The 15,848-nt window shown below is 50.0% G+C and overlaps 1 protein-coding gene across 1 annotated transcript in view; it reads right to left on the bottom strand.

Moving 5' to 3' along the window:
- Positions 1-712: 712 nt before the first annotated feature.
- LOC140387056 (von Willebrand factor A domain-containing protein 7-like) overlaps positions 713-15,848 on the bottom strand; it is a 209,621-nt gene continuing 194,485 nt past the window's right edge. The window contains exons 15-16 of the mRNA XM_072470067.1: positions 13,455-13,591; positions 713-2,014 (exon numbers count right to left, since the gene is read on the bottom strand). Of these exons, the coding sequence (XP_072326168.1) occupies positions 1,771-2,014; positions 13,455-13,591 (381 nt within the window). The 3' untranslated portion in view covers positions 713-1,770. The remainder of the gene's footprint in view (positions 2,015-13,454; positions 13,592-15,848) is intronic.

Below are 15,848 nucleotides of genomic sequence, written 5' to 3'. Positions count from 1 at the left end.
TGTAGTACAGGGGGTCAATTAGGCAGATCTGGGTGGGACGGGCTACGGCAATTGCACTATGTACTTTGTTTACTGTACAGTCCTTTTGTTTTCTCGTTCTGTAATTCTACTGTTTACAATGCCAAAAAATACCTCATTAAAACTGTTTATTAAAAAAAAGAATTAGTATTCAATTAACCTGGAGTGGAGACTGCCTGCATATCACTGTTAACAAGAACATTTTCAAACGCAACCACCTCCTAACATCACCTAGGGGAGGTGCGGCTAATCCTATTGGAGCCCAGCGCCCAGAGCCTGGCACACAGAGCCCAGCGCCCAGAGCCTGGCACCCAGAGCCCAGCGCCCAGAGACACCTGACACCCAGAGCCCAGCACCCAGAGCCTAGCACACGGAGCTCAGCACCCAGAACCCGGCACCAGAGCCCAGCACCCAGAACCCAGCACCCAGAGCCCAGCACCCAGAGCCCAGCACCCCGAGCCCGGCACCCAGAGACGCCCAGCACCCAGAACCCAGCACCCAGAGCCCGGCACCCAGAGACACCCAGAGCCCGGCGCCCAGAGACACCCAGAGCCCAGCACCCCGAGCCCGGCACTCAGAGACACCCAGGGCCCAGCACCCAGAGCCCAGCACCCAGAGCCCGGCACCAGAGCCCAGCACCCAGAAGCCAGCACCCAGAGCCCAGCACCCAGAGCCCAGCACCCAGAGCCCAGCACCCAGAACCCAGCACAGAGAGCCCGGCACCCAGAGACACCCAGAGCCCAGCACCCAGAGCCTGGCACACATAGCCCAGCACCCAGAGCCCGGCACCCAGAGCCCAGCACCCAGAACCCAGCACCCAGAGCCCAGCACCCAGAGCCCAGGGCACAGAGCCCAGGGCACAGAGACACCCAGAACCTGGCACCCAGAGCCCAGCACCCAGAGCCCGGCACCCAGAGACACCCAGAGCTTGACACCCAGAGCCCGGAACACAGAACCAGACCCCCAGAGACACCCAGAACCCAGCACCCAGAGCCCAGCACCCAGAACCCAGCACCTAGAGCCCGGCACCCAGAGCCCAGCACCCAGAAACCAGCACCCAGAGCCCGGCACCCAGAGACACCCAGAGCCCAGCACCCAGAGCCCGGCACCCAGAGCCCAGCACCCAGAGCTCAACACCCAGAACCCAGCACCCAGAGCGCAGCACCCAGAGCCCAGTACCCAGAACCCAGCACCCAGCGCCCAGCACCCAGAGCCCAGCACCCAGAGACACCCAGAGCCCAGCACCCAGAGCCCGGCACCCAGAGACACCCAGAGCCCGGCACCCAGAGCCCAGCACCCAGAGCCCGGCACCCAGAGACACCCAGAGCCCGGCACCCAGAGCCCGGCACCCAGAGCCCAGCACCCAGAGCCCTGCACCCAGAGCCCAGCACCCAGAAACCAGCACACAGAACCCTGAAACCCAGAGCCCAGTACCCAGAGCTCAGCACCCAGAGCCCAGCGCCCAGAGCCCAGCACGCAGAGCCCAGCACGCAGAGCCCAGCACCCAGAAACCAGCACACAGAACCCCGAAACCCAGAGCCCAGTACCCAGAGCCCAGCACCCAGAGCCCAGCGCCCAGAGCCCAACACGCAGAGCCCAGCACGCAGAGCCCAGCACCCAGAGCCCAGCACCCAGAACCCAGCACCCAGAGCCCAGTACCCAGCACCCAAAGCCCAGCACCCAGAGACACCCGACACCCAGAGACACCCAGAACCCACAGAGATGTTGCCTGGCAACTTGCAAACCAATTGTTTACAAGATGGACACGAGGAGACTGAGAATCAGACATGAAGCTATTTGACAGTAAATACTGGACTTGCTCCAGCGCTGGGTCCCGAAGTTCGTGACGGTCAGACGGAGCAGACCGTAGTTGAAGTCACTGGTTTCCTTGGACGACGCTTCGATGATGATAGTCATGGTCGTTCCATCGGGTGCATGGTCTGGGATGGAGAAGAAGGCAACACCTTTGACACTCTCGCCCTCCTGAAGAGGCACACTGGAAGAGAGAAAGTGATTTACAGAGAATGTACATTAGAGAACCAGGCCATTCGGCCCATCTGCCATGTGCTGTTTTCCCTGCCCCACACGAGCTTCCTCCCACCCCATCTCGCCCCATCACCATATCCTCCTATTTATCTCTCCTCATGTGTTTATCCAATTTTCCCCTGAAATACATCAACACCCATAAATGAATAAACTCGGTTTGTTCTCACTGGAACGAAGGAGGTTGAGGGGCGACCTGATAGAGGTATACAAAATTATGAGGGGCATAGACAGAGTGGATAGTCAGAGGCTTTTCCCCAGGGTAGAGGGGTCAATTACTAGGGGGCATAGGTTTAAGGTGAGAGGGGCAAGGTTTAGAGTAGATGTACGAGGCAAGTTTTTTACGCAGAGGGTAGTGGGTGCCTGGAACTCGCTACCGGCGGAGGTGGTGGAAGCAGGGACGATAGGGACATTTAAGGGGCATCTTGACAAATATATGAATAGGATGGAAATAGAAGGATACGGACCCAGGAAGTGTAGAAGATTGTAGTTTAGTCGGGCAGCATGGTCGGCACGGGCTTGGAGGGCCGAAGGGCCTGTTCCTGTGCTGTACATTTCTTTGTTCTTTGTTTATTGTTAACACAATTCACCTCAACCACTCCCTGTGGGAGCCACTGACACATTCTCCCCACTCCCTGTGGGAGTCACTGACACATTCTCCCCACTCCCTGTGGGAACCACTGACACATTCTCCCCACTCCCTGTGGGAGCGAGTCCAGCATTCTCCCCACTCCCCCTCGGAGCGAGTCCCACATTCTCCCCACTCCCTGTGGGAGCGAGTCCCGCATTCTCCCCGCTCCCCCTCGGAGCGAGTCCCACATTCTCCCCACCCACTGTGGAAGCGAGTCCCGCATTCTCCCCGCTCCCCCTCGGAGCGAGTCCCACATTCTCCTCACCCACTGTGGGAGCGAGTCCCACATTCTTCCGCACACCTTGTGGAGCGAGTCCCACATTCTCCCCACTCCCTCTGGGAGCGAGTCCCGCATTCTCCCCACTCCACCTCGGAGCGAGTCCCACATTCCCCCCACTCTCTGTGAGAGCGAGTCCCACATTCTCCCCACTCCCTGTGGGAGCGAGTCCCACATTCTTCCGCACACCTTGTGGAGAGAGTCCCACATTCTCCCCTTTCCCTCTGGGAGCGAGTCCCGCATTCTCCCCACTCCACCTCGGAGCGAGTCCCACATTCTCCCCACTTCCTGTGGGAGCGAGTCCCGCATTCTCCCCACTCCACCTCGGAGCGAGTGCCACATTCTCCCCACCCACTGTGGGAGCGAGTCCCACATTCTTCCGCACACCTTGTGGAGCGAATCCCGCATTCTCCCCACTCCCACTCGAGAGAGTCTGACATTCTCCCCACTCCCTGTGGGAGCCACTGACACATTCTCCCCACTCCCTGTGTGAGCGAGTCCCGCATTCTCCCCACTCCCCCTCGGAGCGAGTCCCACATTCTCCCCACTCTCTGTGGGAGCGAGTCCCACATTCTCCCCACTCACTGTGGGAGCGAGTCCCACATTCTTCTGCACACCTTGTGGAGCGAGTCCCACATTCTCCCCACTCCCTCTGGGAGTGAGTCCCACATTCTCCCCACTCCCTGTGGGAGCTAGTCCCACTTTCTTCCCCATTCCCTGTGGGAATGAGTACCACATTCTCTCCACTCTCTTGGTAAAGGCAGTTTCCCCTGAATTCCCCATCGGTACATTAGTGACTGCCACATATTGATGGTCTGAATTCTGGGGCGGGATTGTCCGCAATCGGCGCGATGTCCGCCAAAAACGGCGCGAATCAGTCCGGCATCTCTTTTCCTTCCGCCTTCGCCATGATCTCCACCATGGCGGAGGCGGAAGAGACCCCCTCCACTGCGCATGCGCGGGGATGCCGTGAGCGGCCGCTAACGCTACCGCGCATGCGCCGCCCGGCAATGTCATTTCCGCGCCAGCTGGCGGGGCACCAAAGGCCTTTCCCGCCAGCTGGCGGGGCGGAAATCAGTCCGGCTCGGGCCTAGCCCCTCAAGGTTAGGGCTCGGCCCGGCAAGATGCGGAGGATTCCGCACCTTTGGGGCGGCGCGATGTCGGACTGATTTGCGCTGTTTTTGGCGCCGGTCGGCGGACATCGCGCCAATTACGGAGAATTTTGCCCCTGGTCTCTCCTCTGATATATATGAACATAAGGGGCGGCATTCTCTGATATCAGCGTGGCGTCCGCCGACCGGCACCAATATCGGCGCGAATCAGTCCGGCATCGCGCCGCCCCAAAGTTGCGGAATCCTCCGTATCTTGAGCGGCCGACCCCTCACCTTGAGGGGCTAGGCCCGAGCCGGACTGATTTCCGCGCCGCCAGCTGGCGGGAGAGGCCTTTGGTGCCCCGGCAGCTGCCGCGGAAATGACTTTGCCGGGCGGCGCATGCGCGGGAGCGTCAGCTGCCGCTCACGGCATCCCCGCGCAGGCGCAGTGGTGGAGACCATGGTGGAGACCATGGCGAAGGTGGAAGGAAAAGAGTGCCCCCACGGCACAGGCCCGCCCGCGGATCGGTGGGCCCCGATCGCGGGCCAGGCCACCGTGGGGGCACCCTCCGGGGCCAGATCACCCCGCGCCCTCCCCAGGACCCTGGAGCCCGCCCGTTCCGCCGTGTCCCGTCGTCCCAAAGGTGGTTCAATCCACGCTGGCTGCCGTGGGTTGACAGTGGCGGGATTTTGGCCCATCGCGGGCCGGAGAATCGCCGGGGGGGGCCGCCAACCAGCGCGGCGCGATTCCCGCCCCCGCCGAATATCCGGTGCCGGAGTATTCGGCAACCGGCGGGGGCGGGATTCACGCCAGCCCCCGGCGATTCTCCGACCCGGCGGGGGGTCGGAGAATCCCGCCCTAGAACTAGGAGCAGGAGTAGGAGTAAGCCATCTGGCCCTTTGAGTCTGCTCCGCCATTCAATGAGATCATGGCTGATCTTTTGTGGGCTCAGCTCCACTTTCCCGCCCAAACACCATAATCCTTTATTCTTCAAAAAACTATCTATCTTTATCTTGAAAACATTTAATGAAGGAGCCTCAACTGCGTAACTGGGCAGGGAATTCCATAGATTCATAACCCTTTAGGTGAACAAGTTCCTCCTAAGCTCAGTCCTAAATCTACTTCCCCTTATTTTGAGGCTATGCCCCTTAGTTCTGCTTTCACCCGCCAGTAAAAATAACCTCCCTGCATTTATCTTATTATTCCCTTCATAATTTTATATGTTTCTTTAAGAGCCCCGCCCCCGCATCCCTCTAAATTCCAACGAGTACAGTCCCAGTCTACTCAACCTCTCCTCGCAATCCAACCCCCTCAACTCTGGGATTAACCTAGTGAATCTCATCTGCACACCCTCCAGTGCCAGTGCGTCCTTTGTCAGGTAAGGAGACCAGAACTGAACACAATACTCCATGTGTGGCTTCACTAACACCTTATACAGTTGCAGCATAACCTTCCTAGTCTTAAGCTACATCCCTCTAGCAATGAAGGACAAACTACATTTGCCTTCTTAATCACCTGTTGCACCTGTAAACCAACTTTTTGTGACTCATGCACTAAGACACCCAGGTCCCTCTGCACAGCAGCATGTTTTAATATTTTATCATTTAAATAATAATCCCTTTTTCTGTTATTCCTACCAAAATGGATAACCTCACATTTTTCAACATTGTATTCCATCTGCCAGGCCCTAGCCCATTCACTTAAACTATCCAAATCCCTCTGCAGACTTCCAGTATCCTCTGCACTTTTTTCTTTACCACTCATCTTAGTGTCGTCTGAAAACTCGGACACATTGCCCTTGGTCCCCAACTCCAAATCATCTGTGTAAATTGTGAACAGTTGTGGGCCCAACACTGATCCCTGAGGGACACCACTAGCTACTGATTGCCAACCAGAGAAACACCCATTAAACCCCACTCTTTGCTTTCTATTAATTAACCAATCCTCTATCCATGCTACTACTTTCCCCTTAACGCCATGCATCATTATCTTATGCAGCACCTTGTCAAAAGTATTCTGGAAATCCAGACATACCACATCCATTGGCTCCCCGTTGTCTACCGCACTGGTAATGTCCTCAAAAGATTCCACTAAATTGGTTCGGCACGGCCTGCCCTTTATGAACCCATGTTGCGTCTGCCCAATGGGACAATTTCCATCCAGATGCTTCGCTATTTCTTCCTTGATGATAGATTCCAGCATCTTCCCTACTACCGAAGTTAAGCTAACTGGCCTATAATTACCCGCTTTCTGCCTACTTCCTTTTTTAAACAGTGGTGTCACGTTTGCTAATTTCCAATCCGCCGGGACCACCCCAGAGTCTAGTGAATTTTGGTAAATTATCCTGAGTGCATTTGCAATTTCCCTAGCCATCTCTGTTAGTACCCTGAGATGCATTCCATCAAGGCCAGGAGACTTGTCTACCTTTAGCCCCATCACTTAGTGATAGCAATCGTCTCAAGGTCCTCACCTTTTAAAGCCTCATTTCCATCAGTCACTGGCATGTTATTTGTGTCTTTCACTGTGAAGACCGACCCAAAAAACCTGTTCAGTTCCTCAGCCATTTCCTCATCTCCCATTATTAAATCTCCCTTCTCATCCTCTAAAGGAACAATAGTTACCTTAGCCACTCTTTTTTGTTTTACATATTTGTAGAAACTTTTACTATCTGTTTTTATATTCTGAGCAAGTTTACTCTCATAATCTATCTTACTGTTTATATTAGTATTGTCAGAGGGTGGGGGGAGCTGAGCTCACTTCTGCTTTTGGTTTCAGTTTGAGGAGGCAGCTGGGAGTGTCTGTGTGTTTTGCTGAGAGCTGCAGGAAGAAACAGAGCTGGTCTGTGGATGTCTGCAAATCCAAAGACTATAAATATATTGAATGTAACCTCATGTCTGTTTTTGAAGGTTGAAGTCTTTTGGTTGTTTAAAGGAACAGGTTGAAGATTATTTAGTGGTGTAGTCTTTTGAGGTTATCTTTGAAGGAATGGGTGTTCAGATATTCAATGTTTGTTTTTTAAAGGTTAAATTGAGTTCATAGAATAAACATTGTTTTATTTTAAAAACCATTTGTCCATAATTGCAGTATCACACCTGGAGAGTACGCCGTGTGCTTCCCACACCACAATCTACTAAAAGTTGTGGGTCGGTTGAACTCCGTGAAACACTTTGGGGTTCTGTCAACCCTAACCCATAACACTATAGACTACTCCTATCAGTGAATTTTTCGCCTTACTATTCCTGATTTCCACCCAAATGGATTCAACCTTATCCTCCATAGCACCGATGTCATCCCTTACTGTTGCCCGGATGTCATCCTTAAATAACAGAGCTACACCACCTCCCTTACCATCTACTCTGTCCTTCCGAATAGTTTGATGCCCTTGGACATTTAACTCCCAGTCGTGACCATCCTTTAACCATGTTTCAGTAACGGCTACTAATTCATAGTCATTCACATAGTCAAATATACACATTCACATACAAATATAAACATCTCCACGTCGACGCTATGGAAACCCTTTCCAAATTTTTGTTTTGAAAGACATTTTATTGAAGCATTTCTATATATATACATCAAACACAACCATAAAAAAGCAAGCAAACAGGAATGCAAATAATCAAAACAAATAAATATCTAACACCCCTCTGTCCCACCTCCCTATCCCCAGCTCCCCTACCTCCTTTTTTAACCCCCCCACCCCTCCCCCCCACTGCTGACATCTTAACTGTTTTCGAAAAAGTCGATGAACGGTTGCCATCTCCGGGCAAACTTCTCCACAGACCCTCTCAAGGCGAACTATATCTTCTCCAGTCTGAGGAACTCTGCCAGGTCACTCACCCACACCCCCGGTTTCGGGAGCCCCGAATCCCTCCATTCCAATAAGATCCGTCTCCAGGCCATCAGGGAGGCAAAGTTCAGGACCTCAGCCTCTCTCACTCCCTGGACCCCCGGGTCTTCTGACACTCCAAAGATCGCTACTTCTAGACTTGGGACCACCTTCACCCCCAAGACTACCGACATAACATCGACAAATCCCCACCAGAATCCCCCAAGCTTCGGACAGGCCCAAAACATGTGGACATGTTTCGCGGGCCCACACACGCACTGCCCACGCCTATCCTCCACCCCTTCAAAGAACCTGCTCATCCAAGCCACAGTCATGTGTGCCCTATCGACCACTTTAAACTGAATAAGGCTAAGCCTAGCACATGACGAAGATGCATTCACATCTCTTTGAATTTTAAAGACCTCAATCAGGTCACCCTCTCAGCCTTCTCCCTCAACCTGTTCGCTCTTTCCCAATGATTATAACCTCTCAGTTCAGGTAGTATCCTTGTGAACTGTTTTGCATGCTGTAGAGTGCCTCTCGGTCCTTTTTATAAGACAGTGTAGATAGAGGGAGCTTTACTCTGTATCTAACCCCATGCTGTACCTGTCCTGGGAGGGTTTGACGGGGACAGTGTAGAGGGAGCTTTACTCTGTATCTAACCTCGTGCTGTATCTGTCCTGGGAGCGTTTGATGGGAACAGTGTAGAGGGAGCTTTACTCTGTATCTAACCCCGTGCTGTACCTGTCCTGGGAGTGTTTGATGGGGACACTGTGGAGGGAACTTTACTCTGTATCTAAAATGGCCCTGCTGTTTGTCCAGGTTTATCCAGAGTTGCAGGTTACCGGAGTGATGGAGGTCAGTCAGCCGGTGAAAATTGAGAATTGGTGCAAAAAGGAGAGGAGGAAATGCAGTGGACACATCCCTCCAGTGCAGGAGGAGGCCATTCAGCCCATCAAGTCTGTACCGACTCTTTGAAAGAGCACCCTACCCAGGCCCAAACCCCCACCCTATTCCTGCAATCCCACCCTAAGGGCCAATTTAGCATGGCCAACCACCAAACCTGCCTATCTTTGGACTGTGGGAGAAAACCGGAGCACCCAGAGGAAACCCACGCAGACATGGGGAGAAAGTGCAAACCCCACATGGCAAGTCATCTGAGGTTGGAACCGAACCTGGGTCCCTGGTGCTGTGAGGCAACAGTTCAAACCACTGTGCTGTTTTGTTACCTGTGTGGTGGGTAACATGTGCTACTCAATCCTTGGTTAGTGATGAGGTATTCTGAATCCCGATGAAGAAGATTTGAACTCTTACAGTAGTAACAAAAGGTTTATTGAGTAACTACAACAATATTTGCATGAGTTCTTTACTTTAACTTTGATACTAATGATAAGGTTAACAAGATCTAACTATGGTAACTATACGTAACTCCACTGGCCATCTAAACTAATCTGCTGTTGCTTTGATAACAGTGCACCCGAGGGAGAGAGAGACCCAATGTGGCTGCCTTTTATATCCCTGTTAGTCCGGCCCTCTAGTGATCATGTGGTGCTACTGATTGCACATTAACCCCTTGTGTACATGCATAGAGATCACCGCATCCCCCTTTTTTTTGTGTTACATATTTTCTGTCTGTTGTAAAGAAAATTGAACAAACATAATGGATGCAGTTTGCAAAGGCATTACATAAAATCAATGAGTTGGTCCGTCAAGTGTTAATACTTTTAATCTCCTAACTTTTTTATTTGCTTTGCCTTCTGTGTTACATATTTGTTGTCTGGCATGGACTTTTTCCTGCGTTTGTGGTATTGATTCTGCATGTCATTATTCTTGAAAGCTGATTTGCTTGTTTGTTGTGGAGCAAATTTGAATTTGTGAGATTTGTTGCCATGCCATGGCATGTTTGTACACTCGCCATTGTTTTGCAGCGTGCTATGGCAGTGTCCTTCATGTGCAGAGTTGTACCATGTTGTACAGGTCGTTGTTTCATTGTTGTCGTTTCTGTCTTGGTCGTTTTCATTGTCGTTCTTCTTGTTGTCGTTCTTGTTGTTGTTTTTGTCGTGCTTGTTGTTTCTGTTTTTGTTATGCTTCTTGTAGTATTTGTTGTTGTGCTTGTAGTTTTTGATGTTGCTGTCGTTGTTCTTGTTTCTGCTGTGCTTCTTGTGGTTTTTGTTGTTCCTGTTGCGCTCAATGAGTGTTCTGTGTGGATGATGTGAGTCATTGTCACAGTTATTGGTGTCAGTGTATTTGTGGTATCTGCTACATTGAGCGTTTCTTCTTGAGAATTGTGAGAATGATCTGATGTTGCATTGATGTTGGTGACATCAGTCATTTGTGGTGGATTCGATTCCTCTTCTTTGCTTCCTTGGTACTCCTCTTCTCGAGTCATTTCTGGTTCACTTGAATCATCTATGATCTCTTGGTGCTCCTCTTCTGGAGTCATTTCTGGTTCATTTGAATCATCTGTGATCTCTTTGTGCTCCTCTTCTGGTGTTATTTTTGTTTCATTTGAATCATCTGTGATCTCTTTGTGCTCTTCTGGTGTTATTTTTGTTTCATTTGAATCACCTTTGGTTTCTTGGTGCTCCTCTTCTGGAGTCAAAATTTTCAAGATTTCTATTGACGTGGTCTCTCTGGACTCATGATTCATAGATTCATAGAATTTACAGTGCAGAAGGAGGCCATTCGGCCCATCGAGTCTGCACCGGCTCTTGGAAAGAGCACCCTACCCAAGGTCAACACCTCCACCCTATCCCCATAACCCAGCAACCCCACCCAACACTATGGGCAATTTTGGACACTAAGGGCAATTTAGCATGGTCAATCCACCTAACCTGCACATCTTTGGACCGTGGGAGGAAACCGGAGCACCCGGAGGAAACCCACGCACACACGGGGAGGATGTGCAGACTCCGCACAGACAGTGACCCAAGCCGGAATCGAACCTGGGACCCTGGAGCTGTGAAGCAATTGTGCTATCCACGATGCTACCGTGCTGCCCTGAGTGAGTAGCCATCCCTCTGATTGTTGAGTGCTTCTGTGCAGACGAGCTGAGATATGTCAGTCCCGCTGTGATCCTGCACATCCTGTATGGGAATTGTGATTTCTTCGTCACTTGTCTCACATACAGTGGGTAGACATTCAGTGTCTTCTTCTGGTGGCTCAAATAAGCTTGATAGATCTTCATGGTCTTGTTCATGTATGGCGTTCGCTATGGAGTGTTTGCTTGCTTCCCTTTTTGAGTCTGTCACCAAGCTGTCTGTGGAGGCTTGCATCGCCCTCTTTGTGGAGGCGGGCATCGCTCTCTTTGTGGAGGCGGGCGTCGCTCTCTTTGTGGAGGCTTGTGTCGCTCTCTTTGTGGAGGCTGGTGTCGGTCTCTCTGTGGAGTCTTTCATCGCTCTCTCTGTGGAGTTTTTCATCGCTCTTTCTGTGGAGTCTTTCATTGCTCTCTCTGTGGAGTCTTTCATCGCTCTCTCTGTGGAGTCTGTCATCGCTCTCTCTGTGGAGTCGTGCAGTGTTCTCGCTGTATAGTCGATCTGTGCTCTCTGTGTGGTGTCGTCTTCTTCTTGGGTATTGCTGTCATCCAATGTATAGACGATCTGCCATGGCATCATGGTATTGGATTCATCTACCATGAGAAGAGTCGTATTGAGCTTTTCAACCTTGTGGCTGATGCTGTGATCAGCATATCCGAATAACTTAGCCATGTCTGAGTAGTATTGTGTGTATTGTTCAGTAGACAAATCATCTATTTTTGTTTTGGAGTTGTTATCGTTCTCTTAATGTTCAATGAACAAATCATCTTCCTTGGTTTCGGATTTTTCATTGTGCGCTTCACTTTGGGTGGTGCAGACTGCTTGTTCCAGGGTATTGTGAAAGTTATTTTCAACTGCTGGTGTAAGTTCGGGCATTGTTCTGTCTTTTGAGGTAAGAAAATTAGGTTTTGCAGCTTTAAATTTTGTTTTGTTCATTTTTGTGCATTTCCCTTTTAAGTGGGAGTGGTCACGGTCCATGACGTCATGACGCTAGTGACGTCATGCGTAAGACTCGCTTGCGCGGGCCCACTCCGAGTTTCCTGTGCTGTGCGCCTCTTTTTGCAACTGCGCATGCGCGGTTGCTGGTTTGCTTCTTTTAGGGAAGTGCGCATGTGCGGCTCCTTTCTCAAGATGGCTGCCGCTCAGAACTTCCGTCTTCTTAAATTTCAACTCTGCCTCGTGGTGAGTATTCGCGCCCTTTTTATTGATTTTGTTTTCTAAATAATGATTCTGTGTTTGAAGAGACTCAAAGTATTGATTTTGTTTTTGTTCATAAGCAAGGCATTTTTGTATAGCGATTTCTAGAGTTAGACACTTATTTTGTGATAGTTCTTCCCTCAAATTTTTATCAGATAGTCCAGAAATTAATTGGTTCATTATCACATTGTCTCTGAAATCAGCATAATCACAGCCTTGTGGTATTAACTTGAGATTTATAGATTAATTTGAGATTAATAAAATCAGTGATGGTCCCTCCGTTTCTCTGGAATTTATGACAATTGTTAAATCTTTCCAGCATCTCACCAGACTGACTCTTATAGTGTTCATCAAATTTTTTGAGTATTATTTCTATTTCGGTGTCGTCTTCACCTTCTAAGTAATTAAAGCAATTATAGATTTCTCTAGCTTCATGCCCTCCTATTGAGAGTAGTAGTGCTATTTTCATTGCGTTAGAGACCGTGCTTAAACCATTAGCTGCGATAAATATTTGGAATATCTGTTCAAATCTTTTCCAGTCATAACTTAAATTACCGGTTGTTTCCAGCTGCCCTAGAGGTACAATGAGTCCCATTGTTAGTCGTTGAGGATCCATTTGTGCGAAGCCTTCCACAGTCGAAAGTCCAGTCTTCTCTTTTTCTTCCCTTTTTGTCTAATCTCTTTTTGTCTAACCTAATCTAACTAGTTCTGTTAAAGCCACTGACCTGGTACCATGTTTTGTTACCTATGTGGTAGGTAACATGTGCTACTCAATCCTTGGTTAGTGATGAGGTATTCTGAATCCCGATGAAGAAGATTCGAACTCTTCCAGTAGAAACAAAAGGTTTATTGAGTAACTTCAACAATATTGACATGAGTTCTTTCCTTTAACTTTGATACTAGTGATAAGGTTAACAAGATCTAACTATCGTAACTATACGTAACTCCACTGGCCATCTAAACTAGTCTGCTGTTGCTTTGATCACAGTGCACCCAAGAGAGACCCAGTGCTGCCTTTTATATCCCTGTTGGTCTGGCCCTCTAGTGATCATGTGGTGCTACTGATTGCACGTTAACCCCTTGTGTACATGCACACATAGAGATCACTACATGTGCCACTACATGCTGCCCAAACCACAGCTCATGTCAGGTTGAGAATGCGAGGCCTTCATGAATTACCTCAGCCGCTTTGGGAATTGAACCTGCGTTGTTGGTTTTGCTTTGTATCACAAGTCAGCTGCCCAGCCAACTGAGCTAAAACGGCCCCAATGATGGGAAAATGTAGAGGGAGCCTTACCCTGAAGCTAACCCCATGCTGTGATGAGTTGTTACCTGGAAGGGCTGATTCCTTTGGCGAAATTCTGATCATCTCTGACAACCAGGTTGTAGGTTGAAGACGGAGCCTCTGATTTCAGAGTAAATGTCAAGTTGAAATCCTGTCCTGATTGGATAATTTCCTTATCCTGTACCTGGTTGGAGAGAGAGTCCCAGAATGTTACATATCGGCTGCACCTCCTGGTCTACACATCAGTGTACAACATCCTTTCTGTGACCGGGCTCCATGGAGAGAGCGAGAGAAGGGAGAGAAGAGAGAGAAACTTAGAGAGAAATTGAGAGCGAGAGAAGGAGGGAGAGAGAGAGAAAAACAGAGAGAGATACAGAGGGAGAGAGACTGAGAAAAACTGAGGAAATGAAAGAAATAAAATGGGAGGAAAGAGAAACAGTGAGAGGAACACAAAGAGAGGGACAGAGAAGAGATTGGAAGAGATAGACGGAAGAGAGTGGAGAGTGACAGAAAGAGAGGGAGTGAGAGAGAATTGAGTGAAAGAAAGCAGAAGAGAGAGGGAGCTGGAGGAATAGGAGACACAGAGAGGGAAAGAGCCAGACAGATAAAGGTAATTAGTAATAATCTTTATTGTCACAAGTAGGCTTACATTAACACTGCAATGAAGTTACTGTGAAAAGCCCGAGTCGCCATATTCCAGCCCCTGTTCGGGTACACAGAGGGAGAATTCAGAATGTCCAATTCACCGAACCGCATGTTTTTCGGACTTGGGGGAAGAAACCGGAGCAACTGGAGGAAACCCACACAGACACGGGGGGAACGTGCAAACTCCGCACAATCAGTGACCCAAGCTGGGAATCGAACCTGGGACCCCGGTGCAATGAAGCAACAGTGCTAATTAATGTGCTACCATTCCGCCCAATGACAGGCAATGACAGAGGGAGAGAAAGGCAGAGAGAAGGATAGAGAGACAGACAGACAGACAGTGAGAATGTGATCCAGAGAGGGTGAGAGGCATGGGGTGGCTGAGAGAGAATGGGATGATTCCTCTGTAACTGCCATTGCTGGTGTGGAAACATCCTCATTAAGAGGGGGCCCTTAGAATCTGATGTACTTTTAATTTACACTTTCAGGATATGACATTAAACCAAGGTTCCACCTGCCTGCTTGGGTGGGTGTCAAATACCCCCCGGTCACTATTTGGAAGAAGTGGTCATGGGGTGAGGGGGTGGGAGGTGGGGGATGGTGCGGACATTCTCCATGGTGCCCTGGGGCCCAATATTTCTCCCTTGATCAACATCGCCGAATATATAGATGATCTGGGTCATTATCATCCAGCAGAAGAGGATTCTGGGAGAAGTCAACTAAGTCACCTCGACTGTACTGTGGGGAGCCGAAGGAGTGATGCCAAGGAGCGGTTAAGCCCGAAACACTACATTAGTGTTTCCCTTCCTCCCTCCTCCTCTGACCAAAAAAAAAAGCACTGTGAGGAGGACAAGTAAGAAGGTGGCGGAGAGATGTCACTGAGTGCATTCTGGGAGTAGTCGGCGCAGTCACCACGACTGAACAGCGGATCGCGGAAGAACCCGGTGTCAAGGAACGGTAAGCCCCAAACATTAGTGTAGTGTCCATCCTTCCCTCTTCCTCTAACACAAAAAAGGGAGAGAGAGATTGAGAGAGGTTGCGAGAAAATTTGTTGTAGCTGAGAAGGTACTGGGAACCTGACCACAGCCGCAAGGAAGAAATCGATCCGTGACATCACAACTAGCAGGGAAGTGATGGGCTGGTGACTTGCAAGTAGTTTTTATTTTTATTTTCTATTTCCTTTTCACTTATTCTCTCTTGGCTTTGTTGGAAAGTTAACTTAAAGGTTAAGTCATGGCAGGAGATCCCAGACCTGTGTCATGCCCCTCTTGTGCGATGTGGGAATTCAGGGACCCTTCTGGTGTCACTGACTCCTTCATGTGCAGGAAGTGTGTCCAACTGCAGCTCCTGTCAGACCGTTTGACGGCTCTGAAGCTACAGGTGGATTCACTTTGGAGCATCCGCGATGCTGAGGAAGTCGTGGATAGCACGTTTGTAAGTTGGTTACACCGCAGATAAAAATTACTGAGGAAGATAGGGAATGGGTGACCACCAGACAGAGGAAGAGTAGGTAGGCAGTGCAGGGTCCCCTGCGGTCACCCCCCTCGAAAACAGATATATTGTTTTGGGTACTGTTGGGGGAGATGGCTCATCAGGGGAAGGCAGCAGCAGCCAGGTTCATAACAACATGGCTGGCTCTGCTGCACAGGAGGGCAGGAAAAAGAGTGACAGAGCTCTAGTGATAGAGGATTCAATGGTAAGGGGAATAGACAGGCGGTTCTGCGGCCGTAAATGAGACTTCAGGATGGTATGTTGCCTCCCTGGTGCAAGGGTCAAGGATATCTCGGAGCGGCCGC

The sequence above is a fragment of the Scyliorhinus torazame genome, chromosome 12 (genome assembly GCF_047496885.1).
Source record: "Scyliorhinus torazame isolate Kashiwa2021f chromosome 12, sScyTor2.1, whole genome shotgun sequence".
NCBI lineage: Eukaryota > Metazoa > Chordata > Chondrichthyes > Carcharhiniformes > Scyliorhinidae > Scyliorhinus > Scyliorhinus torazame.
This window is presented reverse-complemented; position numbering and strand designations above follow the sequence as displayed.